Below are 27,753 nucleotides of genomic sequence, written 5' to 3'. Positions count from 1 at the left end.
TCTTCGGTCATCCACGACAGTTGTTTTCCATGGTCTTCCGGGTCTTTTCGTGTTGCTGATCTCACCGGTGCGTTCCTTCTTTTTAAGAATGTTCCAAACTGTTGTTTTGGCCATGCCAAATGTTTTAGCTATCTCTCTGATGGGTTAGTTTAGTTTTTTCGGCCTAATGATGGCTTGCTTCACTGATCGTAACAGCTCTTTGGATCTCATCTTGAGAGTTGACAGCAACAGATTCCAAATGCAAATAGCACACTTGAAATGAACTCTGGACCTGCTCATTGTAATTGGGATAATGAGGGAATAACACACACCTGGCCATGGAACAGCTGAGAAGCCAATTGTCCCGTAACAAGTGGGAGGCACATATGCAAACTGTTGTAATTACTACACCGTTCACCTGATTTGGATGTAAATACCCTCAAATTAAAGCTGACAGTCTGCAGTTAAAGCACATCTTGTTCGTTTTTAATTTCAAATCCAATGTGGTGGTGTATAGAGCCCAAAATGTTAGAATTGTGTCGATGTCCCAATATTTATGGACCAGACTGTATGTCAAGAATACACCAGTATAGATGATTGTTGGAGACCACCTGAGTCAAACAAACAATAAAGAGTAAGTGATCAAATATTAAAACTTAACATTTAATATGATATATATAGAAAATAGGCCCCACGATAATTGGATACAAATGGTACAGATATACAAAAAGAGAGCAATGCGGAGGTTCACCACGCCGGTAGTAAGGTACAGACAACCAAAACACAGAGAGTTAAGAGGTGCTCGGTGGCACCTAAAAGATAACCAGGTGGTCCTACCGCTCCGATGAGGTGCTCCTTGGTACGACAATTGCCTGGCCGGTGCTAATAGATGCACACACCATTGCTGAATGCAGTCGTAGAATACAGGGTTAGGGATGCTCGGTTGGCTGACCCTAGTGATACCCTGGGGCCCTACAATGACCTAAGTGGCCTGACCACGGATCCCCGTGACCAGCCGCAAGCAGGAACCTAACCCTGGAATTTGTGCGCCCTAGAAAGCCCTCATCTGCCTGATCCCTACACGCATGTTTCGCTGACCAAGATGAGTGAATAGCTCATCAGGGGAAACACGGGAGCTTGGGCTGAGACTGTGCAGGATACGCTGACAATAATATCTGATGCGCACACTGCACAGAGGCAAAGTTTGACCACAGTCCAGATATGGAGATATGTGGCCAGACTAACTGTAGCGTAGACGGGGCAAACTGATACTAAACCCCTCTCCTACTATTACACTCTTGGGGCATGGGCTGATGTAGCCTGAGGTAGCGCTGAAAACCGCCACCTTTTAAAGAAAAAGCCGGCCTCAAAATGAGGCTTGGCCAGGACACTCCTACCTGCCTCAGACGACGCGATGCGCCCGCGCATGCGCGAATGGACGGATTGCATAAGGGAAGGAAGTCACTCGGCGGACGCTTGCAAGTGTGATGACGTCACCGCATCTGATTTTGTTTGTTCACGCGAGATCACACGACAGTTGCCAGGCGATCGGGACGCTACTCCCTGACACTGTCGGATGCCGCCGCTCCCGATGTGTAGCTGCGCTATAACAAAATATATGACATTAGAGGCAAAAACTATAATAATGGAATCATGAGTATATTGACAATGTACGGACACATGTTGCTAGGGAAAGGGACGGTAGAATAGAACAACCAAAGGAAGGGGAGGGGGCAGGGGTAAGGGAAAAGGGAAAGGACAAAAAATAGATATTAACTAGCTGAAGACAGTATATACAAGATTATGAAGCATAGGAATAGGTATGGGCTGCCTAGATGAAACAGCTATAGTTAAGCTGCTCATTCAGGCTAGTGGGACCGTGCGTAGAGTGTAAATCCAGCGGGATTCTCGCTGGAGTAACACACGATCCCAGTCACCAGCGTGAATTGGACGCCCAACCTTCTCAATTCCCATTGCCTTCAGACAGCTGGGGTTACCCTGATGACAGTCATGGACATGCCTGGACACCACTGTGTCCCTCTTATTGGCATTGTCACCAAGATGCTCACCCAGACGCCTACGCAATTCGCGTCTAGTCTTGCCCACATACTCCAAATTGCACTCGCAGGTAATCTTGTAAATCACACCCTGCGTTTTGCAATTGATGAAGTCCTTAATGGGGAAAGTATTTTTCAAGTTGATTTTGTATATCTGTACCATTTGTATCCAATTATCGTGGGGCCTATTTTCTATATATATCATATTAAATGTTAAGTTTTAATATTTGATCACTTACTCTTTATTGTTTACCAGACTGTATGTCCTATAAATCCAGCTCATGCCCATTTATCCACTCCATGCCCCCTGCCTCTGATTTTTCCTACTGCAATCAGCAGCAGTTGAGGGAGGAAAGCCAGGAGCTCATGAATATCGGGACTTATCAACATGCGCTGGAGCTGTTAACGATTTTAACAACTCAGCCAAACGCTGGGTCACTTTCTTTAGCTGACCCGGCTAAGGGACTTGTCACTAATTTATGTTGCCCTTAGTTAGGAAGCCATAAAACTAGTGACAGCTTCCCTGTGAGATAACTTAGCAGAAAACCACAAAACAGAGGTTAAGGCCTCATGCACACGACCAATCCGTTTTTTGCGGTCTGAAAACCGTGGATCCGCAAAAAAACTAAGCCACCCGTGGGTTACCGCAATTTGAGGAACGGAACGGGCGGCCCCTTGTAGAAATGCCTATTCTTGTCCGCAAAACGGACAATAATAGGACATACTATATTTTTTTTGCGGGGAATCGGAACGGAGCAACGGATGCAGACAGCACACGGAGTGCTGTCCTCATCTTTTGCGGCCCCATTGAAGTGAAAAACTGCGGCTCGGATGCGGACCCGAAAAACGGTCGTGTGTATGAGGCCTATACCTAAAACCAGTTCCCAGTTGGAATACATTTCACCTTCTGGTACACTGACCTCCTGCAATGCAACAATGGACTTTAAAGTAAGACTTAGTAATTTCCCTCCATGTATTCATAGAACTGTTATTATGTTAGTTGTGTCTGTCTGTTTTCAGGATGTCCCTTTGATCCGTTTATGGTAATTACTAATGCCGTCAGCAATATCATCTGCTCAATTATGTTTGGAGACCGATTTGAATACACTGATTCATCATTTCAGAGAATGATTTATCTATTAAAAAAACTGTTTGAATTGGAAACAAAACCCATTACTCAGGTGAATATCTCTGTCTGTCTGTCTTATCTATCTATACAAAAGGGCGAAACTAGGTGTTTGCTCATCTTGCTTAAAGTTTCTTGACCTTCCGCTGTTGGCCTCTCCCTATCTATCTATCTAGCAATCAATCATCACCTCCTAATAAAATGAAATAAATGGGCAGGAGCTAATCTTCTGTGACTGCAGTCCAAAAGCAAACAACTAGCTCAGCACTTTTTCCATAAGGCCCGTGTGGCGGACTGCCCCCCAGAGGGCGATCGAGTCCAGGTGTGTAGGAATGCCGAGTGGTGATGCGGCCTTAATAGTTTTTGTCACGGTGCTCCTACCTGGATACTGTCACTCCCCGGGGTTAGGCTCGGTGGAATAAGTAGAGTCCAGACTTGGTAAAGTTCAATGGTTTTACTTAAATAAACTTACATTGTGAAAAAAAAATTGTGTTATCCAAGCAATGTTTGATATTTCTCTTGGCTCCAGCAGGCTAAGGGTAAACTGGTAGGTGAACTTTCTAACAGTTCTGGTACCCTTGAGTTAGGTGCCTTTAGCCGTTGACACCCTCGTAATACTCAGTCTATGAACTGCCTGGAGCTGTGGTGCTTGACAAGCTGCTTCCCCGGGCTCCTGTAGCAGGAGGTGGGGGGGACGATCCCCTCACTGCACCATGTCTGGTCCCTTTGCACTCTAAAATGCAACTAAACAGCTTCCTGCAACCCCTCCCTTGGTAGGATTGACTAGCCCACTTCTGCCCAAAAGGTGGAGAATTGCATGGTAAGTTTTATTCTATCTAAAGGCTGGACAACCAGGCTCATTACATGTAATAACAGTGACATAGCACTATTATTAAGGCACAGTATCAGATGACCTGGAATTAAATACACAAATGAGATTCTCTGCTAGCCATTAGAGACAGTAGCTAGGTGTAAGAATGGTGGTGCCCCCTCTGGGGTACTACACCTGCACAATCAAGTTGGGGTGCTCACAGCGCCACTTTTGCATGAAACACTGCCTCAGCCTCTTCACTATTTAGTGGCAAAGCAACGGAACAATCCAAACACGAGTAACACAGTGCACCAGCTCAGAAGGAGCCTCTACACACCTACAACTTTGATAGTGTAATGCAGCTGTACTTCACCTATATATTAACTGTGACTCACTGTACTCATTTAGCCTCAAGACTTACCACAATAGCCGGATGGTTGCCACATAAATTAAGCACATATCATTACTGGTGGAAAGACACTTAAACTCACCGGTGTCTGACAAGAACCAAATGCTGAGGGTCACTGAATGAAGAGATTATCTAGCAAATTATTGGATGACAGATGTATGTCATACAGGTAGATAGCAGCAGGGCCGGGACAACGGGTAGGTGAGGGTAAGCTAACACGCAGCTAACACCCAGGGATCCACTTCACTACCCATAAGAGGGGTGCAATCATGGATGCATTTGTGGCCATTTAGCCTCATAGGCTGAACGGTTCACAAAGTTGCAATGACATCGTGAGACCCAGCACAGGAGTGGGGATGTCATGTGGTGCCTGTGTCAGGACGTGGCAAAACAGGCCACAAGTCAGAAGAGGTTATCAGTGGGAGTGAGGTAAGTGTTTGATTTTTTTTTTTTTTTTAAACTTAGCTGTGGCATACTGGGGGCACGAAGGATCATTTTGTACTGGCACTAAGGGGGGGGGGAGCATTATGTACTGGCACTGAGGGGAATCAGTATTATGTACTGGCAGTAAGGGGGGAGTATTAAATACTGGCACTGTGGTGAAAGAGAATTATGTACTGGCAGTAAGGGGAGAGCATTATATACTGTTACTAGGGTAGGACGATTATATACTAGCACTAATTGGGGGGGCATTATATACTAGGACTAAGGAGGGGAGCATTATATACTGGCACTAAGGAGGAGAGCATTATATACTGTTACTAAGGGGGAGCAATACATACTGGTACTATTTGTGGAAGCATTATATACTTGCTGTTATGCAAGCGGGTATGGACTCACTGCACCACTGACTGGCTATACTCTAGAGGGGCGTGACTAAGCAACTACCTGGTCTTCACAAGAGCCTCTGATGGTAAGGATAGGCTTGGGCCATTAGGGTAGTTGCCAGGTGCCACTCCAGAGCAGTCCCTGAGTCAGTGGCAGCTGACCAGGGGGTCAGAGATACCGCTGCAAGCACCGAGGGGAAGTATGTGGTCAGGAAGTCCAAAGTCAGGGCAGGCAGCGATCAAGCAAAGTCTGAAAACAGAAAAGCAGAAACTCAAAAGACACCTTCACACTAGGAACTAGACAGCTAGTGACCAAAATTGCTCAGGCGCCTTCCTGGGGCAGGAAGCGCCTTTAAATACTTGGCTGAAATCCAGCCACAGGCTGAGGAGATAGAGGGCATGTACGTGCTGCCTCACAAGGGAGGAGAGACACGCCCATTTAAGCCCTATTAAACAGTACAGTATTCAAGCAGAAAGTAAACTCTGGCATGGAGCACAGATACAACAGTTAAGCTACCTGCTGCCTGCGCTTGTCAGCATGGCAGCACAGCGCATGGCAGCAGGAGGGAAAGAGAGAGCCTGGCGCCTGTGCCTGCATACAAAACACGTGTTGAATAAAGTCACAAAAATGGCGGTATGCATAAGAAGGTGGTTTAACTGTTCAATCTTGTCAATCATCATAAAATGGTGGATATATTTCTCTCTTCAGTATCTGTACTCTCACTTTAAGTTATTTAAGCACTTTATGATCTCTCTAAGAGGTATATCTGAGGTTAACCAATAGTTCTACTTGCTCTACTTGGTTTGCAGTTTACTCCATACAATTTCTTATGATCTGATATGAGCAGTTTGCAGTTTGTATGCAATTTGCAATTTGTATGGTTGGTGGAACTGTGAACAAACATATACAACTGGTTCAGTATACAGTTCTAATCACTACATTAACAATAGGAACATTATATAGCTGTTCTAAAATATCTATTTTGGTCTCTTGTTTCCATAAAACACAGCTCTAAGTGGAGCAAATGTCTGTTCAGCTCCTTTCCTCTGGTGTAATGATTCCAGCTAGGGGAATTCCCACACAGGCTGTGTGTGAGGCTGGCTGTGATTGGTCAAGACTCCTGCTCAGTGTGAGACTGGCTGTGATTGGTCTTACCTCCAGCTCAGTAACAACAGCTTAACTCTATGCTTTCTGTTGTTTCTGCTGTGTCATTGAGCTTACCTTACATCCATATAATGAGTCTTAAAGGCATATAATTTTTTCTGCTTCTGTTAACACGATATATATAACAGTTATATGACATCCAAACATGAAGTCACTGTAAATAACTCTGCTTTTGTCTTTAACACACAAACATAGGAACTGTATTAAGGTTATTGGCAGGTCTAGCTGTATACACATTGTAAGGGATTAGGTAGCGGGGCTGTCGTCTCCTGGGTAGACAGGCACAGTTTAGCAGGCACACCGAAGAAGTTACAGTCCACACGGCAGGAACTTCGTTTAACTGACCTCAGCCAGTTTTATTGTCAGGTTGAGGTACAGAACATAAAACATAGCAAACAAAAATCCTAAGCCTGTCCGGCTCTAACTATACAGCATGAACCCTCCCTGACCAAGTGCCGGCCTAATACCAAGCACCTACACAAAATAGCAAAGTCCGTACCTCTTGAAGTGCTCTCACAGGCTCCATGCAGGTAACCTGTTCCCAGGCTGAGAGAGCTGTGTCTGCATTCTCAGCCTTATATCAGGCCAGCACACCTGAGGAGTAATTACCTGACAGCCCAAAAGCCGGACTGTCCGGATGGAGTGGGGCCCACCCTTCTCTCCCCACTCCAGCAACACAGGCCCTAAGAACAGGTTTTATGCAAACCCCGAATTGCACAGACCTCTCCTGAACATTTCCCTGGTTGCTTTTAAATGACAGAAGTGAGAAATCTTGGGCACACATAGACCCCATCCACTACTTCTCCAGACACTCTGTCACAACATATAGGCTATATTAGCAACCTAGGACAGGTCTTAGCTGGCCAGCTACAGTACTGTAGGGGCATTATTATTATTATTATTATTATTATTATTATTATTGGGCACAATATGTATGCATTGCTACTAACGGGGGGGGGGGGGCACTCTTGGGGAGTATTATCACTATTGGGGATACTATTACTAATGAAGGCAGTTTGGGAGCACTTTTACTATGGGGGGACTATCTCTATGGAACTGTTATTTCTGAAAGTACACTGTTTGTGGGCATGGGGGAACAGTATTGGGTGGAGCAGCAGGATGACAGAGTGGTCTGTATAAATTTCAGGGCTGATTTGCAGAATTTGTAACAGTCCCCGACTGGTGTCTTATGATGTGGCAGAGGGGGCTGCACACAACTGACCAAAGGCATCTGCCTGCGATGGTCTGGATGTAATGTTACTTTAAATTGATTGTTTAGGGGGAGTAATTTTCCTGCTTCGTCTAGGGTGCCAAACTACCCCATCCTTGCCCTGGATAGCGGATGAATGACAGTGAAGAGAAATGGAGCAATACTGAACGGACCCTATTTGAATTCTACCCTTACAGGACAATACAACAGCACAGCACAACAAACACACTAAACTCTGCAGAATTACATATCTGAGAATATACAGAAAACACTAGACTCAGTGGAACCACAAATCCCAAGACACACACTGAACTAGAGGAAGATCAGAATAAAGGAATCTGAGAGGAAAAGCATACATACCTGGCAACAAGAATAAAGTAAAGCCTGGATATAAATACACTCAACCTTAATCAACCAGAGAAGGCTATATGATAATCTAAAACAAAAACTGAAATGGTATACTGGGTATGCGTCCTTTTGCACAATCAAACAAATGTATAAAACAAAATAACGAATGCTTTATTAAATTATCTTGTTAAAAAATAGGGGTATCAACCCGTCACTGCGGAATGCAGCAACTAGCTTACACTAATTTGTGGGACCACACCTATACCAACCACAAGGCAATACAGCCAATATGAGCACAAGGTCGATCCCACACACTAAACCCACCAACACTTAGGGGGCAAATTAGTGTAAGCTAGTTGCTGCATTCCGCAGTGACGGGTTGATACCCCTATTTTTTAACAAGATAATTTAATAAAGCATTCATTATTTTGTTTTAGCGTCCTGTCCCCACATACATTTGTTATATGATAATCTAACTCAGATACAGATTCAAGGCAGTTGCAATAGAACTACCCCAAAAAAGTTTGTACACTGTGCAACTAGGTAAATTTGAAGTGACAGGCAGACCCCTGTAAAAAGTGGGACTGGGCTTTGTCTAATCCCTGATGGTAATCCAACTCTAGTAAAGGCAAAGGCCTACGACTGTGATGGCAAACCTCCGGCACTCCAGCTGTGGTAAGACTACAACTCCCAAGATGCACACTAATTTGGCTGTTCTCAGTCCTCCACAGAAATAAATGGAGCATTCTGGGCATTTTAGTTTCACTACAGCTGGAGTGCCGGAGGCATACATTTAACATATTCATTCCTTTACAGGATGTCCTGTACAGTCTACCATGCTATTCCATACTGCTTTTTTCCTGTGGTATACTAATGTATATCAGACTATTCAGAGGTCAAAAGAATACTCTGGATAGCTGGATAATGTAACTGTATAAACATGTATAGCGTGTACGTCATGGGCTTTACTATGCACTTCTTATCAAAGTGAATTAAATGAACAGGTGCAAATCTAAAGGTCATAGCTAGAAATCTGTAAAGAATAAATCAAGGCAACTGGACGTACTGTAGATTTCTTGAAAACGTTTCACTCGTTCTTCCAACAAGCTTTTTCAATTCTGAGTGGGACGTTCTCAGAATCTCAGAATTGAGAAAGCTCGTTGGAAGAACGAGTGAAACGTTTTCAAGAAATCTACAGTACGTCCAGTTGCCTTGATTTATTCTTTACAGATATATACCATGACCTGGATAAATGAGAACCTTCACAGACACGTCATAGCTAGAAGTTCTTTCAATTGGGTTAAAGATTTAGTCTGCCCTACCCCTGGATGTCTTGTCAATCAGGAATACTTAACCACTGATATGAAATAGATTTTTTCAGCCATGTGAACGGTTTTTGTTGTAAAGTTTTGTCATATAGTTTATTATTTTGCTGTTCTTTAGTTATTTTCAGCAAGTTGATTTAATAAGCAGTAAGTTCCTCTCAAACTTTTCATTTTTTTAGCTGTATAAAATATTCCCCTGGCTCATGAAGGTGCCCGGACCCCATCAGAAGCTTTTCGACATCCAGCGTTCTTATCTAGACTTTCTAAGAACAATCATCCAGAAACACAGAGACACTTGGGATCCTGCAGTCAGGAGAGACTTCATCGATGCTTTTTTTGAGGAAATAGAAAAAGTAAGCAAATGTCTACTGTACACTGTATTAATAGTTTATGGTATTGAATAAATCATTGTGATTTTATAGGTTACATTCCAGTCTAGTCCCCTGGTGGTGCAGCTGCAGGGAAATCGAACACTTGCTGGCAGGTTTCCCCACAGATAACAGCAAATCCCCGTATATAACCTCTAAACGATGAAGCCAATTTTGGTCTTTATGGCGTAGTAATGTTTTATTTATTTTTTCAATCTCTACTTTCCGTTCATTTTTACTATTATAGGGAGAAATAAAAAAGAACGCTGATATTTAGTAATATTAGTAATATTTGGGCACTTTAAAAAACAACAAATAATTTATTTTGTTATCATATTTTGACAGACATAACTTTTTTTCAATTCTTTCTTTCAACTTATCTGTCTGAGCGCTTGTTTTGTGTGGAATGAATTGACATTTCATTGGTACTATTTTGGGGTACTTCTTTATTGTACTGTATTATGTCAGTATAATGTTTAGAGATGAGCGAATTTCTCCAAAATTCGATTCGGTCGGTTCGCCAAATTTTCCGTAAAGATTCGATCCAAATTAATTAGTGGCGAATCATGTAATAAAAATAAGCTATTTCCTGGCTGCAGAGAGCTTGTATAATGGTGTAGAACACTGTGCCTTGCAGCAACACACATAGTTAGTCTGCTGTGGTATTGAAACAATACTGTGAGTCAGTATGACACTCAGATGACAGGCATTGCTCTTAGAATCACTGCACACTTCACTTATTTGGGCAGTTACGGGACCAAAACTGACCAAATAACTCAAGTGTGAACTCAACCTTACAGTTCGATGTTAGTGTCAGGTATAAAAAACGTGCAGAGGCCCAAGATCCTACTGTAGCATGAAAATGCGCATGTCTTTTACACCGTCGTCAGCTGATTCCACATAGATGTCTATAGAACCTGTTCTATTAAATGCCTTTACAAGTAGAGCCCCCCGACAGAGTGGAGAGGGTGTCAGCATTAAGTTTGTGTTGACGTCACTGATTATTTTGCCCTTCCTCTGATCCGTCAGAACAATAACCCCCAAAAAATGGATCTTGTCCGTTGAACATCCACCTTCACTCAGTCAGCATTTGGTCAGTAATCCATCAGTATTGCTAATGGCAAAAAAAATAACAGAGATGACACATGAATAGAATATTTGCATGTCTTCTGTGTTTTGTACCCACTCCTACTTTTGGCTACTAAATCATAAGCCAAATCTGATGGGACCATACAGGCCATACAGCTGCTACACAGACAGGATCCGTTGTGTGTCTCATTTTTCCTTCCTTCTGACAGATCAGGGTCAAATAAATGATTATGTCAACCGGGCCAAAATAGCAAAATAGTGTCCCAGTCATGAAGTGGGGAGAGTGGAAACAGCATGATAAGTCCACAGAATGGCCCAATGACATAGTGTAGAGGTGGCAGCAGCATCAGGAGACCACAGAGGGGCAAGGTGACACAGTGTTGAGGTGGCAGCAGCATCAGGATACCACAGAGTGGCAAGGTGGCATAGTGTGGAGGTAGCAGCAGCATCAGGAGACCACAGAGTAGCAAGGTGACATAGTGTTGCGGTAACAGCAGTATCAGGAGACCACAGAGTGGCAAGGTGACATAGTGTGGAGGTGGCAGCAGCATCAGGAGATCACAGAGTGGCAAGGTGACATAGTGTGGAGGTGGCAGCAGCATCAGGAGACCACAGAGTGGCAAGGTGACATAGTGTGGAGGTGGCAGCAGCATCATAAGACCACAGAGTGTTAAGGTGACATAGTGTGAAGGTGGCAGCAGCATGAGGAGGCAACAGAGTGGCACAATGATAGAGTGTGGAGGTGGCAGCAGCATGAGGAGGCCCCAGAGTGACACAATGACAGAGTGTGGATGTGGCACCAGCAGCATGAGGATACCACAGAGTGGCAAGGTGGCATCGTGTTTAGGTGGCAGCAGCAGCATGAGGAGGCCACAGAGTAGCAAGGTGACATAGTGTTGCGGTAACAGCAGTATCAGGAGACCACAGAATGGCAAGGTGACATAGTGTGGAGGTGGCAGCAGCATCAGGAGATTACAGAGTGGCAAGGTGACATAGCGTGGAGGTGGCAGCAGCATGAGGAGGCCACAGAGTGGCAAGGTGACATAGTGTGGAGATGGCAGCCGCATCAGGAGACCACAGAGTTGCAAGGTGACATAGTGTGGAGGTGGCAGCAGCATCAGGAGTAGTGATGAACGAACATCGGCCGACACGGTTTGTGAGCGCGATCAAATGTTCTCAAACCGCAAGTTCGTGGCGGGCCTCATTCACTTTAATGGCAAGCGAACCTGAAAAACCTTTAGCTCATATTTGCAGCCACCAAATACTTAGTAGAAGTGCACAAATAGTCCACAAACATGGACAGTGACATACTAGAGGGGGATAACCCAATGTAGTCGGACACCTGTCGGTCTAGGTGTTCCCTGAGGCTAGATATGTATGGCGTCTGTCGATGGGTTGGCTGCAAGAATGATCTCATATCTGAAGTGACCAACACATCTTCAAACCGCCCTCTTCTTGCATGCGCGGTTGTATTGGTACCCGCAACTGTTTCTCTGAGTGGAAATTCCTCTGCCAGCGTCCGCAAAAAGCAGAATGCAGCATTTCTCGAAGCAAGGCCTGGAAGTCTGACAGCCCTCTGTGATGCTGGTAACATGTCCGCCATTTTGTGTTTGTACCGGGGGTCTAAGTACGTTGCCACCCAGTACTGGTCCTTGCCCTTTATGCTTTTTATACGGGGGTCCCTCTTCAAACACTGGAGCATGAAAGCCCCCATTTGCACTAAACTGGAAGCGGTGGGCTGGCCTGGCTCCTGCTCATCGTCCAGGATAATCTCGTCCTAGGTCTCCTCCCCCCAGTCACGGACAACACCAGGGATCCCAGAAAAGTTTAAAGCATGCTCTTCTTGCTCCTCCTCCTCCTCCCCGGCACCATCCACCTCTGACTCCTCTTTAGACTCCTGTTGACTTGTCTAAAATCGAGTAGCCCCCCCCTGGGAATTCATCCAGCATTGTGGCTTCCTCATCTTCCTGCTCCTGCTCCTCGACGGCTTGATCAATGACGCTATGCAATGCATGCTCCAGAAAGAAGGAGTAATGTACAATGTCACTGAGGGTGCCCTGGCTGCGACTGACCAGTTTGGTAATCTCATCAAATGGCCGCAGAAGTCTGCATGCGTCGTGCATGAGCAGCCACTGGCGCGATGAAAAAAAAAACAAGCTCCCTAGAACATGTCCTGCTGCAGAGTTCGTACAGGTAGTCGTTAACTGCACGTTTCTGCTGGAGCAGCCTATCAAGCATATACAAGGTGGAGTTCGAGCACGTCGGGCTGTCACTAATCAGACGTCTGACGGGCAGGTGGTTTCGCCGCTGAACATCAGCGAGGCAAGCCATGGCCGTGTAAGATCTTCTAAAATGCCAGAGATTTTCCTGGCCTGCCGCAAGGTGTCCTGGACACGGGGTATTTGGAAACGAATCGCTGCACGACTTAAGTTCAAGACGTGTGCCATGCACGGCACGTGTGTCATTTTGCCCTGTTTCAGCACGCTCAGCAGACCGTTGTCGCACACCACTTTGCCAACTGTAAAATTTAGAGGTGTTAGCCACTGATCGGCCTGTGACCGCAAAGCTGAAAGGAGTGCAGGACCAGTGTGGCTCTTGGCTTCCAGGCACAACAGCCGCAGCACAGCATGGCAACGTCTCACCTGGCACGTCGAATAGGTGAATAGGTTCTGGGGAGCAGCAGAAGAGGCGGTAGTAGTGAAAAAGGAGGAGTCAGCCGAGGAGGAGACGGAGGATGGAGTAGGAGGCGGAGAAGAAGAGGCAGGCCTGCATGCAATCAGTGGCGGTAACACCAAATCCACATGGATGCCATGGGTTGCATGCTTGACGGATGTCAGAAGGTTCACCCAGTGGGCAGTAAAAGTTATGTACCTTCCCTGCTCGGGTTTGCTAGACAAAGTGTCTGTGGTCAGATGTATCTTGGCCCCAACACAGTCGTTGGGCAAGAAGGTTATCCGGCATCATCATCTTTTTACGCTCGAACGTTTGGGCCACAGAAGCCTGCCTTTTGCCAGATGAACGAGACGACGGCACGGTGGAAGGTGGAGGACAAATGGGAGGAGGGAGGAGGAGGAGGAAAAGAGGCAGGACATGGAGCACTGGGAGTGTGGCTTTGTGGGTTCTGTCGGTGTTGCTCCCACTGGGCTCGGTGATGGGAGGCCAGGTGCCTTCATAAGGCGGTCGTCCCTAGGTGAGTGTTGGGCTTACTGCGACTTATGTGTTGACAGCACAGGCTGCAGATGGCAACACTATTGTCAGCAGTGAACAAGTTACAAAAAGCCCACACTGCGGAGCCATGTGCCGGCCTCCTGGGAGCACCAGATGTGACTGTGCATGGTGGATGGCTCGTTCCAGATACATTTGCAGTCTGCTTTTTGCCTCCTGTGCACTGTAAGTTCTGTTTTATTCTCCTCCTTCTCCCCCCTATCTGCTGCTCCGTCTCTCCCTCTGAACTCTCCTCCTCTTTCTCTCTTGTGGGCACCCACGTGACGTCCATCGACACGTCATCATCGTCACCTTCACCACCACTGACATTAGAGATCTCGGAGTAGGCAGCAACAGCGGGGACCACCCTCCTTGGGCTGATCTGGGTACTGTCGTCAGACTGCTGAATGGCGATCATTGATACCTCCTCTTCCTGATCCGATGCCAAGAATGGCTGCGCATCAGAAAGGTCTTGGTATGGATGGGAAAATAATTCTTCTGACTCGAGCGGAGGAGATATGGTGGTGGTGGTGTCTTTGGGGGTGCACACAGCAGAGAGTGAAGAGGATTCAAATAGAGAGGATGAGGAGGGTGCAGAAGCGGAAGGCTGAGTGAGCCACTTAACCAACTCTGGTGCGTCCTTTGACAAATTCACACGCACCTTCTGCAACTTCCCACTTAGGCTCCGGCCTGGTGCACCTGCCCGACTCCTATCACCCCTGCGAAATGGCCTGCCTCTTCCTCTGCCTGTCATTTTCAAAATTACCCTGTGCCAAAGTCCCTATAGAAGAGCAGTAATTTTGGAAGAAGGTATATCACACCTCTGCCTCAATCAGTTTTTTGGGGGGGCAACTGGGATATCACAGCAGTAGAAATTATTTGTTCAAATAGCGTTTGTCAGTCTGTGTCAGGAATCATCCTGCTATGTCTGTTTAGTTCAGATTGTCTTGCCCTCAAGTTCTCCCTCAGTTAAGATGGTGGATTATGTCTCAGCTGGGTGCCATCTTACTTCCTGTTTCACATTTAAACCTCTCAAGCCTGTTACTAATTGCATGAGTATTGTGTTTAGCTTCTGCTCGTGCAGTCCTCTTGCCTGGAACTAGCACTCTCGTTTGTTCCTCCTACTTGCGGTTTACCCTGCTACTTTGTGAGATCCTGCTACCTCCTGTTGCTGACCCGGATTGCTTGACTACGTTCCTGTGCCACCTGCCCTGACCCATTGCTCGTCTGACCTCGGCTCTGCTGCATTCTTCAGTCCTGCACCATTGCTACCGGTAACGGCTCCGCCTGCCTGGCTCTGCTGCATCCTTTAGTCCTGCACCGTTGCTACCGGTAACGACTCCGCCTGTCTGGCTCTGCTGCATCCTTCAGTCCTGCACCATTGCTACCGTTTACGGCTCCGCTTGCTTGGCTCTGCTACATCCTTTAGTCCTGAAATCTCCTAGTCAAGACTTCAGTGTTTCCTGTGTGCAGGCCTTGTCCCTGCCATTGGATTCCAGCAGTATTCCACTAGTATCGGTAACGCAGCAAAACCACAAACAAATGCTGCACTACCCAAATGCACTATATAGAAAGTATATTATTGGTATATAACACCCCTGCCTCAATCACAGTTTTTGGGGGACAACTGGTATATCACACCGGTAGAAATGATTTGTTCCAATAGCGTTTGTCACTCTGTGTAGCTGAGGTAAGGCAGCAAAGCCACAAACAAATGCTGCACTGCCTAAATGCACTATATAGAAAGTATATTATTGATATATAACACCCCTGCCTCAATTACTTTTTTGGGGGGACAACTGGTATATCACACCAGTAAAAATAATTTTTTCCAATAGCGTTTGATACTCTGTGTAGATGCGGTAACGCAGCAAAACTGCAATGAAATGCTGCACTACCCAAATGCACTATATAGAAAGTTTATTATTGGTATATAACACCCCGCTTCAATCAGTTTTTTTTGGGCGGCAACTGGTATATCACACCAGTAGAAATTATTTGTTCCAATAGTGTTTGTCCCTCTGTGTAGCTGCAGTGACGCACACAACTGCTGCACAATACAAATGCACTATTACTATGTTAGAAAGTATATTATAGGAATATCACACCCCTCAGTAAGTCACACCTATCTATAGCACACCTATACCAGTCCTTAAAAGGACTTTTGTGGCCCTATTAGCTAGCATTTGGTGTCCCTAACAGTCTGTCCCTGCTCCACACAGCAACCTCTCCCTACACTGGCAAAAGACTGAATATAAAATGGTGGCCAGATCGTCTCAATTGGCTGTCTTGTACCACCTGATGGATGTGTCATGGGTCAAAGTTCTTCACAATGTAAAAAAAATATGGCGCCGACAGACATCACCATATGTTCGCCCGTTCGGCGAACTACGAACGAGCAAATTTTGCCGCGAAACGACCGCCGGGCGAACCCTAAGGCTATCTCTAATCAGGAGACCACAGAGTGGCAAGATGACAGAGTGGGGTCTCACTAACAGTACCTACTGACGATGCTGGGTCTAAGAAGGAGCACTTGGCATCAGATATGTGGCATCAGGTGGGTGGCAGCACAAGAATAGTAGCTGAGGCAGGTAGCCAGAAGAAACCGGTCTCTTTTATCAAAGTTTGGGTGAGGCAGCATGGATGATCTAATCTGATGCATCAGGCATTGGTGGGTGGAAATCCTGGCTGATCCACGCCTGATTCATCTTGACAAAGCTCAGTCTCTCCACATTTTGGGTGGACAGGCGAGTTCTCCTTGGGGTAACTATGGCCCCTGCCGCATTAAACACCCTCTCTGATGCCACACTACTGGCCGGGCAGGACAGCTTTTCAAGGGCAAACTCGGCCAGTTGCGGCCACAAATCCAGTTTGGCTGCCCAGTAGTCCAGCGGATCTTCAATGACGGCTGGGAGGGTGCACTCCAAGTATGTCACCACCTGCTGGTTCAGATGCTGCTCTATGTATAGCTGCTAGTGAGTAGTTTATTCACTATGCGGGCGAAGAAAGCTGCTCATCAGCGATTCTAGACTCAGGCTGCTGCTGAGGGGGCACAGAGGGCCTTGCAATAATATGAATATTGAACACAACGGGTGGTGTCCAGGCGCCGGAAGCTTATCCTGCTCACTTGGTGCTGTGGAGCACATAAGCTAGAACTGCTCTAATCTCCACAAGTTAAAGGGCTTCTGTCACTCCACTAAACTCATTTTTTTTTGTCTCCTTAAAATCCTTATGCTGCGATTTCTCAATATATAGGGCTATTACTCCGTTTGGTTCAGTAGTTATATAAAAAACTGACTTTTATAATATGCAAATTACCTCTCTAGCAGCAGGTAGGGCGGCTACCTGCTGCTAGCAGCCGCATCCTCCATTCATAATGACGCCCTCTCCTCATGTTGATTGACAGGACCAGCGGACGCGCTCGTTCTCTGACTCGCCCTGTCTGCGTTTTAAATCTCGCGCCGGTCTTTAGTTGGCGCAGGCGCACTCAGTGGAGGACGCTCGCTCGGCCGCTCCATCCTCAGTGCGCCTGCGCCGATGACGTCACATGTACACCCGGCGCAGGCGCACTGAGGATGGAGCGGCCGAGCAAGCGTCCTCCACTGAGTGAGCCTGCGCCAACTGAAGACCGGTGCGAGATTTAAAAAGCAGACAGGGCCAGTCAGAGAACGAGCGCGTCCGCTGGCCCTGACAATCAACATGAGGAGGGGGCGTCATTATGAATGGAGGATGCGGCTGCTAGCAGCAGGAAAAAGTTAAAATCAGGAGAGACATTGTCCTTGAGGTCTTTTATAATAACTCATTTTCTGTGCTTTCAGAATAAAGACAACCCTAACAGCAGTTTCGCTGAAGAAACACTTCTATATGTGTTAGCTGATCTCTTTGTAGCTGGGACAGATACCACATCTAACACTTTGCGTTGGTCCCTCCTAATGATGTTGCTTCATCCTCACATCCAAAGTAAGTAGTTACTAGCCAGGTTGTCTTTTCTTAAAATTTACCTCCAATGAGGATGAGAGTCTTGTGGAGACACGAGGGTCAGTGGGTGCTCTCATCCTCCGGACTGGCTATCTTTATAAAGCCTGCACAGGGACAGGGCTCATACCACCAAACCCTTATGTTCCTTTCCCATGGGTGGAGCATGGCCCTGGGAAGACTTTATTGGATAACCAACAGTCAGCAGCATACAGTACAGCACCAGCGAGGACATAGGATGACACAGGTGACAGCGATTCACCCTTCCGTTGACTGGCTAGGGATTAAACCTCTACAACTTCAGGGGGACCCAGGACCAACTACCCAGCCAGTAGCATCCCACTTTGGGCCAAGAGGAGGTAGCCGCAAGCGTAGGGAGCATGGTGCCAGGTGACCCGATTGTCCCAACCTAGACTCTCCAACCAAACCTGTAGGCTCAAGTTTGGGCAGAGGAGCAGTTCTGAAGTCCACCAGCTAGAACCATAGTACCTAGGCTGATGTCCTGTAGAATAGCCCCTGATGACAGGGGCAGTCTCCCTTTTATTTCCCTCAGCCGCCATTTCAGTGCATTTGCCCCAATAGGATTTGTTTGAGATAATCATGGCTGTTTTATCATTGGTTGTCAGTTCAATCTGACTACATAATGTCATTCTAATGGCATAGCTTTTCCACCACAGCTAGACAGGCTGAACACTTTCTTATACACAGAAGGGGGGAATGCAATCCACAGGTGATGTAATTAGTAGGTCCTTTCCCATACATCTGCTGGCTTGTTAGTCAGATCATAGTTGATTCAAGTTGATGTGGAAGTCAGACAACTATAGGAAAGACACATCAAACAATAACTCCTGTCCCTGACCAAAACGATGGACAAAGAAACAGCACACTTGGTGCAAATTAAGAACAATCCACCCCACCAGTGGTCAGGTGTTATCATCAATGAGCATGATGTCGTCACAAGTCGTGCCTCCCATCAGTGGTAGGTTACGTGGCCTAGAGAGCAGGTGGTCAAGGTGTCTGGAAACTGTACAATATTTTTTTCTGTTACAGATATTTTAGTTAAAGTCTTACTTTAGCATTTAATACAAAATGTACTAAAATATTTCTGCTTTGATCCTTTATGTGCAAAAACTCTTTACCATGAATGCACAGTTTATCCTAGCACTTGTCCACACTGTAGGGCAGGACCTACTTAAAAAAAAAAAACTCATGGCAATGAAACCCAGTCCACACTGCTATGGCTAAAACTGTACTTTAAAAGTATTATTTTTTTTTGTTTAGAAGTTCACTTTGGTCAGATGTGAACGAAGCTTGCTATTTGTAAATTAAACTTTTTTAGTAATGAGTTTGCTCTTTTGCAGAGAAGGTCCATGAAGAAATTGATCATGTAATTGGCAGTGACAGACCACCCACTATAGAAGACCAATCTAAAATGCCGTATACCAGTGCAGTCATCCATGAAGTCCAGCGATACGGGAATATCTTGCCTTTTGCTTTGCTTCATATGACCTTCAGAGACACCAATATCCAAGGATTTGACATCCCCAAGGTTGAGTATATGTTATCAGCATGCAGTGCGAAGAAACCTTATATGCAAGTAGAGAAGTTCATTTATCAAGTTATCAGATAAAAATTGAGATTCTAGTTCTCCTAGACAACACTTTCTGCAGACTTCAGCTGGCATCTGAGTGGTTAGACAGAGGGATGGAGCCCCCTCTGTCACCCCTTTTGCGCAGGTTGTTATGGCAGCCTAACAAAAGCCCAAATACCTGGCATTGCCTGATGGCCATATGCAAAGGTCATAGATTGCCTATCAATTTTTTACTGACAGGCAATAATGCATTGGGAATGCTGAGTTTTATAAACCATTATAGAAGTGATCAATAGCTCACATTGTGAAAAATAAAATTGAAAAAATTGTATAAAAAAAAAAAGCATCCACGTAAAGAAATATAGTCGTATTTACAGGTTATTTATACTGCATGATGAGTGACCTAAAAAAAACAAATCCATTTTCTTCCCTTTCAAGAAACATATCAAATAATAAAAGTAATCTATAAGTTATATGTCCTATGAATGTCATAATTAAAAAACAATCTGGTAGAATAGACTTTTTTTCTATATCCTGCCATCAACACATTAGGCTCCTTTCACACTAGCGTTCTGCTGTCCGCTCGTGAGCTCCGTTTGAAGGAGCTCACGAGCGGACCCGAACGCCTCCGTCCAGCCCTAATGCAGTCTGAATGGAGCGGATCCGCTCAGACTGCATCAGTCTGGCGGCGTTCAGCCTCCGCTCCGCTCGCCTCCGCACGGCCAGGCGGACAGCTGAACGCTGCTTGCAGCGTTCAGCTGTCCGCCTGGCCGTGCGGAGGCGAGTGGATCCGTTCAGACTTACAATGTAAGTCAATGGGAACGGATCCGCTTGAAGATGACACCATATGGCTCAATCTTCAAGCGGATCCGTCCCCCATTGACTTTACATTGAAAGTCTGAACGGATCCGCTCAGGCATCTTGCGCACTTAGAAATTTTTCTAAGTTATTAATGCAGACGGATCCGTACTGAACGGAGCCTCCGTCTGCATTAATATGATCGGATCCGTTCAGAACGGATCCGATCAAGCGCAAGTGTGAAAGTAGCCTAATACATACCTAAAAATAGTGCAATAAAAAAAACAGCTACATTGACACGTAATTTTAAGTTATGAATGTGGCAACAACATAAAAAAGAAAACTTTCCTGTGGTCCTTCACCTGGCATTTTTTTTTTTTTGTTCATGGTGTCACATTCATCAATTATACCTTATATAAAGAAGTTCAATAATAAATAAGAGACACACACCCAATTATGGATAAAAACTGGCCGCAGTCTTTATTAAGGGGTTAATAAATAAAAATGACACAAAACGGGTAGCGTGAGATCTTTCTGCTTGAAATCCTCAGCGCTGACAGAGCTTCACAGTGTGAGTACCGCAATAGCCCAAGATGTCCACTCTTCCAATCCAGTGAATAGCCATGTGCCCTGCAATGTTGTTGTCCTGTCTCAGCCGTTACCCTGAAGCTGGCATTTTCCCCTAACCTATAAAGACAAAAAAGGAGGAAGAAAACACAACCATACACCCAAATGTGACTTTGTGACATCATGGGGGGCATACGCCTATATGGCCATGCCCCCAATCATTCTGCAAGTTGCATTCTAAAAGCCCAATTTTTTTTTTCCAGTGATGTAGCTGGATATGTGCTTCTTTTTTCTGGGATGAGTTATGTTTTTCATTTTTTTGGCACCATTTTGTGGTGCACATAACTACATTTTATTAACTCTTTGTGGGGGATGAGAAAAAACACCGATGCCGGCATTGTTTTACATGTTAAATACTGCATGCAGGACTTTTTTTCCGTCTAAAATAACAGATCTCAGGCCGAAATGACTAAAACGGATGCCAAATGTGCATAACTGAGCATAACAGATGCTTAAAATACAGGATCAATTTTTTTCTTTACTTTTCTGTTCTTCTGATGGATCAGAAGTACAGAAAAATAAACTGTGATGTAAACTCGATCTTACCTGTGTTTTATTAATTTACGCTTTTACGCTTTATAAGACGCACCCCATGTTTAAGAGGAGGAAAATAAGGATTTTTTTTTTTTTTATCAGACCTCATATCAGATCCTCAAATAAATTTTAGGACATCAGATCAGACCCCCATAAATATCAGGACATTAGATCAGGCCCCTATAAATATCAGGACATTAGATCAGGCCCCCATAAATATCAGGGCATCAGATCAGGCCCCCATATCAGGACATCACATCTGACCCCCTTATCAGGATATCACATCATCCCTCCATGTCAGAACTCCATCAGACTTTAGATCAGCCCACAATATCAGACCTCCATCAGACCTCAGATCAGCCCACATTGTCAGACGTCCATCAGACTTCAGATCAGACCTCAATGTTAGACCCCCATCAGACCTCAGATCAGCCCACATTGTCAGACGTCCATCAGACTTCAGAACAGACCTCAATGTTAGACCCCATTAGACCTCAGATCAGATTAAAATAAAAACTTCCTCTTACCTATCCTGCGCCGCTGCTCCTCTTCACCTCTGGCAGAAGTTGCGCTCCCTTGTCTTCCCGGCCTGTGCTGCTCTGTTAGCTGACCACCTACAGCATCAGGTTATAGTGCGCACACTACGTCCTGACGCTGTACGCATTCAGGACAGTGAAGTGCCGGCCCCAGCAAGGAAGACCAGGAAGGGTGAGTACTACAAGCGCTTGTGGCGCATTGTTCCCAACTCCCGGCACCTAATTCATACTAGTAAGCGCTTCCATAATGGAAGCGCTCACTAGTATTCGCTTTATAAGACGCACGTCCACTCTCCCTGCCCCACTATTGGTGATCTTATAAAGCGAAAAAATACGGTATATCCTTGCTCTTGCAATTAAACACCCTGTGAATGTAACGTCTTCACGTCTTACTTCTATTCTGTGTTTGGAAGGCTTAGTTTTTATGTTATTGAATTGCTTCTATGACTTCTTTACACTTTTAACTTACATCACTGTCGTAGGGAACGCTATGAAAATTAGATAAAACTAATACTTTATTGTATCACAAAAGCAAGGGGAAAGGGGAGGGGAAAACTACAACCTATATTAAAATACTAGAACACCACCTAACCACAAGTATGAGTCAGATCAAGATGGCACATGAAACCGCATGACGCGGTACCGCTGAAATGTGGATAGGGTCGCTAGAAAGTCCACTGCTGGTGCGTTACTAGAGGCTGCACCACTAGGCCAGCCGGCCGTGATGGATTATCTCAGCTGGGAGTATGCACCGTGGAACGGACAGAGTGCTCTGCTCAAAAACTAGCTTGGTGTGCCCTGGACTAAATTTAATAAGCTAATCCATTGATAAACATCTGCCCGTATACGCCGACCTCAATGGGAACCATCTGTTCAGTGGTGAACCAGATGTCTGAGTGCCGGCCCTACAAGCACGAATCAAGGGACACTAGTCTTAGCTGGAATGAGCAAAAAAGGCTTGATCGCAACTGCTCATCAACTGCAGAGGGCTGGGATGCCACAGACCCCAACTGCAGTGTGGGCGCAATACAAGTCGCATGCATAAAGCATGAGTTTGTCCCCACTCATCGCTCGACGCGTTTCGCCATGTGTGGCTCGTCAGGAGCATAGAGATGTGGGTATGAGACAAACAGCAAGGTGAGCTGCTAACCTCCGTAACAGAGGCTGCAGCTGTCAGCACAGAGTGGCCGTACGCGGCCGCTAGGATGCGCGCTATATAAGGAGAGAACTCCTCCCCTCCTCTGAGTGAGACTTATATAGCCCGCGTCCGAGCGGCCGTGTTCGGCCACTCTGTGCTGACAGCTGCAGCCTCTGTTACTGAGGTTAGAAGCTCACCTTGCTGTTTGTCTCATACCCACATCTCTATGCTCCTGACGAGCCACACATGGCGAAACGCGTCGAGCGATGAGTGGGGACAAACTCATGCTTTATGCATGCAACTTGTATTGCGCCCACACTGCAGTTGAGGTCTGTGGCATCCCAGCCCTCTGCAGTTGATGAGCAGTTGAGATCAAGCCTTTTTTGCTCATTCCAGCTAAGACTAGTGTCCCTTGATTCGTGCTTGTAGGGCCGGCACTCAGACATCTGGTTCACCACTGAACAGATGGTTCCCATTGAGGTCGGCGTATACGGGCAGATGTTTATCAATGGATTAGCTTATTAAATTTAGTCCAGGGCACACCAAGCTGGTTTTTGAGAAGAGCACTCTGTCCGTTCAAAGGTGCATACTCCCGGCTGAGATAATCCATCACGGCCGGCTGGCCTAGTGGTGCAGCCTCTAGTAACGCACCAGCAGTGGACTTTCTAGTGACCCTATCCACATTTGAGCGGTACCGCGTCATGCGGTTTCATGTGCCATCTTGATCCGACTCATACTTGTGGTTAGGTGGTGTTCTAGTATTTTAATATAGGTTGTAGTTTTCCCTTCCCCTTTCCCCTTGCTTTTGTGATACAATAAAGTATTAGTTTTATCTAATTTTCATAGCGTTCCCTACGACAGTGATATAATTTTGATGGTGGAATGTATACCTAACACCAGTTCTTGTCAGTGATTGTTACACTTTTAACTTACAATCAGCTTCAAGTCCACAGTCCAGAGAATATTAGCTAAGTGCAACATGTTCACCACACACACGCTCCTGCTAAGAGAACATTCTCAGTTTAGAGATTTTCCAAAATTCACCAGTTAGCCGGTGGTAACAAACAGCCGGTTCAATAACACGTTTCACTGTCAATTTTTTTTATTTATTAAAAAAACATCCCAAACTTATCTCTTTTTGGTGACAGATAACTTCTCTGTCTTCTGATCTGTAAAATGGTGGCTGCCATTATAAGTGATTTGTATGGGACAAATTACAAAAGTTTGGAATTTGCCAATATTAGAATGTCTTGGGTAATTTGTAACTAACTGAATTTTTTGTCGAATCGGTTCACTCATCTGTAATTCTTATTACGGTACTTCTGGAACTTTCATTGTCCATCCTACCGTGGGTACTCAGAATATAAATACTCAGTTTGTGTCATATAAGGTTAACTCTAAAAATCTCTTTCCTTTCCCTGTTATCCACTATTTTGGGCATTGACGTGCACAACGAGGTACAGTGTTGTCATGAACAAACAATCCTTGTTTGGATTCAGATCACCATATACATGAATATGCACAGACATGTAAATGTATTCAAACCAAATATGAGTCCCTGAAGGTCTTCATGCAAACACTTCATCAAAATGATTTCAGAAAGACATATGCTGTCATCGCAAGCTCTCAGTAGTTCTGCCTCAGGCTTTGGGCCTGTCATTTCCAACATCATATCTTAGCAAAGAAGTAACATGGAAAAGAACATTTGCAGATTTTTAGTAGGTCTCTTTTAATCTGTATCTTATTTAAGGGCTCAATATCTGGTTGTACAACACTACTGTGTAAACTTTTTGCTGGCCTGCTTAAATTTATGAACAGAAGGAAAGAAGACCATAGAAAAGAATAGTATGTTTTTTTTCTCATTTTAGGGCACCACAATCATACCTAACTTGACATCCGTTTTAAAGGATAAGAACATTTGGAAGAAACCGTATCAATTTTACCCAGAACATTTCTTGGATTCAGAAGGAAAGTTTGTAAAGAACGAAGCATTTATTCCCTTCTCAGCAGGTACTGGCAAATACCGATCAGATACAGCTAAACTGGTTCGTTTTGATCAGTGTTTTGGTCATAAATCATTTCTAAGTATTTTAGCATGAAAGTCTCTAAGAAGTTCTCAACTTATAGGGGTATTCCAAAACTATAACACTGAAGACCTATCCTAGGGATGTTGAGAAGAGTGGTTCAGTGGTGGTGGGAGATATAATTCTTAGAAATGGCTCAAAGTGGTATAACAAAATATAAGGGATGCTCACCCTCACCATTCCCCTGCCTCTCATGTTGCAACGCTTTTAATGCTTCCTGGTTCTGGTTTGAAACGCAAAAATGCTAGGAGATGCCTGCTCAGCCAATCACTGTCTACAGTGCTGACTCTTCTCAGCCAGTGATTGGCTGAGAAGGTATTTCCTACATTTTAAGGACAAGGACTCAGAAGTAGGTTGGGACCTGGTCAGCGAGAGTAGGGTTAAATTGGTGAGGGTATCCCTACTTTTATTTTTTATGCCACCCTGGGCCATGTCTAAAAAATATACCCTCTTGAAAACCCACTTTGATTTGTTTATAGCATCTTTTATATGATATATTTGTACTCTAATAATGTTTTATAGTGTCACAACCAGACAGCTGAGAAGCTCTGACAGAAGCCTTTCAGAACCTCCTCCTTGAGTTTTCTTTGTTTTTGGTTTTCAGTTCCTCATCTCGTTAGCCTCTCTCAGCTGTCATGTAGTTGGACTGATTGCATCCCTTTAAATTCCTCCCCATAATGCATTAGTGTGCGGTTTATACAGCTTCCTGGAGTGTGTGTGCATGCTGATCCTATTTCCCCGTCTTCTACAAGTTAAGTTTTGTACATTCATTTGTGATTTTCTGTTTGCTGGATCCCAGGTGACCCTGACTCCCTCCGTGTCTAGTGTAGGGAGCCGGTGGTCGTGTCCCTTCACTATTGTAGGGTGTTCAGGTGTTATATAGTCGAGGTACGAGGATATGCGATCATCCACCATTGGGATTATCACATAGGCTGAGCAGTAAGGGAGAGAGCCAGGTCTGATGCAGGGGTCTCCCTTTTTGTTCCTTAGTTTTGGATCCAGTGAGTCATATATTCATTTTGCATTGTCTTGTTTCCTGTACACCTTCCGTGACATATAGATGACATGTTCACTTCTATAGGGTTAAAACATTGTTGGGTCTCCACTACCTTAAATGTTAAGCTTGGGTTGTAGTTTTCCTCATGTTCCTCTCATTTATGTTTAGGCCGTCGAATATGTGTGGGAGAGCAACTGGCAAGAATGGATCTCTTCATCTTCTTTACATCTCTCCTTCAACGATTTGAGTTCCATATTCCAGATGATCAGCCATATCCCAGGCTTGATCCTGTGTTCACCTTCAACTTCAGCCCTCATCTCTTCCAAGTCTGCTGCAGGGAACGTTAGCACTGAGCAAGAAGACAAGCTATACTTACCAATTATCTTATTGATTATTTTTATATGTATTTAGGTAATGTAGTTTCACAAATAACATTTCAGATTTCGACTCCTAATCACCTTACAGTAATCATCTAATCAAACTGGACAGGTTACCATACACACATACTTCATTTTGTAGCATTTTCTCTCATCTGCCATAACATGTATTTGTAGATAATGTCCTTTTTGAATAAAACCTTTAACAGTGCTTTTACTGTTCCAGGCATGGTTACACCATTGAGTTTTTAATAAATTTGTATGTGCAGTCTGTAGTATTTTGCAGCTGTGGTCTCAGAGATCTCATTATGGGGAGCAGAAGTATTTTATTTTTGCTCAGGTGGGTATTTTATTTTAAATTGTTAATTTTACATTATCATTTTCTCCAAAATGAGGAAACAGTAACTAAGTCATAGACAAATATCTTGTCAGATACCTGTGGCATTATGTTTTGTGCCTCTTTTTATAGTTACACTTTATGGGCTGACTAGACATGACATGTATTTCAATGCTTGTCCTTTTTGTATTGGAATACCTAGCCACAGTGTGCTATCTTCACACCTCTGAAGACATGGGCTGAAATAAAACAGACCAAGACGTTGGTCTATAAAACCATCTTAGTAGTACTTCAGACTTGTAAATACTCCATAGTCACCCAATGGTACTGCAGAGTTGCTTCTCAGATAGAATACCACCAAAATTTGGCACCTAATAGAGTCATATATGAGATACGGCAGAAAACCCTGGGACATATCATGGTCTTCACTTACCAGACAGTAGTAACCTCAGGGGCGGATTGGCCATAGACCTTAAAGAGAAATTTCCAAGTGGGCCGATGCCCAGGGGGTCTCCATGAGCCCTCCTCGCGGACGGCCAGTGGAAGATGTGATGTTGTTTTAGTGTCACGGCGTCCAACTCAGGCCACCACTTCCTGGGGTTCGATGCAGTGAAATTATAGTACTGAAGAAGGAGACCAGGGTTAGTTTTAACAAAGTTTTATTTTTACTAAGTGCAACGCAGAACTTAAAATACATACAGTAGCAGGAGGTTTTAGTGCAATTGTTCTCTGCCACCAGCTGAGGAGGTATGGTGGCAGGTTGGAAGGCTGCATGCAGTTCTGCACATGATGATACTGGCCTAGTGTTCTTTTGTGATGGGTGGCTTGGCTGTTGTCCCTC

General features: G+C 44.9%; 1 protein-coding gene across 1 annotated transcript in view; it reads left to right on the top strand.

The window, feature by feature from the left end:
* LOC122938404 (cytochrome P450 2D15-like) overlaps positions 1 to 26,802 on the top strand; it is a 52,078-nt gene extending 25,276 nt beyond the window's left edge. Inside the window, exons 4-9 of the mRNA XM_044293885.1 lie at positions 3,057 to 3,217; positions 9,437 to 9,610; positions 17,737 to 17,878; positions 19,255 to 19,442; positions 24,986 to 25,127; positions 26,367 to 26,802. Coding sequence (XP_044149820.1) covers positions 3,057 to 3,217; positions 9,437 to 9,610; positions 17,737 to 17,878; positions 19,255 to 19,442; positions 24,986 to 25,127; positions 26,367 to 26,545 — 986 coding nt within the window. The 3' untranslated portion in view covers positions 26,546 to 26,802. The remainder of the gene's footprint in view (positions 1 to 3,056; positions 3,218 to 9,436; positions 9,611 to 17,736; positions 17,879 to 19,254; positions 19,443 to 24,985; positions 25,128 to 26,366) is intronic.
* The last annotated feature ends 951 nt before the right edge of the window (positions 26,803 to 27,753 follow it).

Source organism: Bufo gargarizans, chromosome 5 (assembly GCF_014858855.1).
Source record: "Bufo gargarizans isolate SCDJY-AF-19 chromosome 5, ASM1485885v1, whole genome shotgun sequence".
Taxonomy (NCBI): Eukaryota; Metazoa; Chordata; class Amphibia; order Anura; family Bufonidae; genus Bufo; species Bufo gargarizans.
This window is presented reverse-complemented; position numbering and strand designations above follow the sequence as displayed.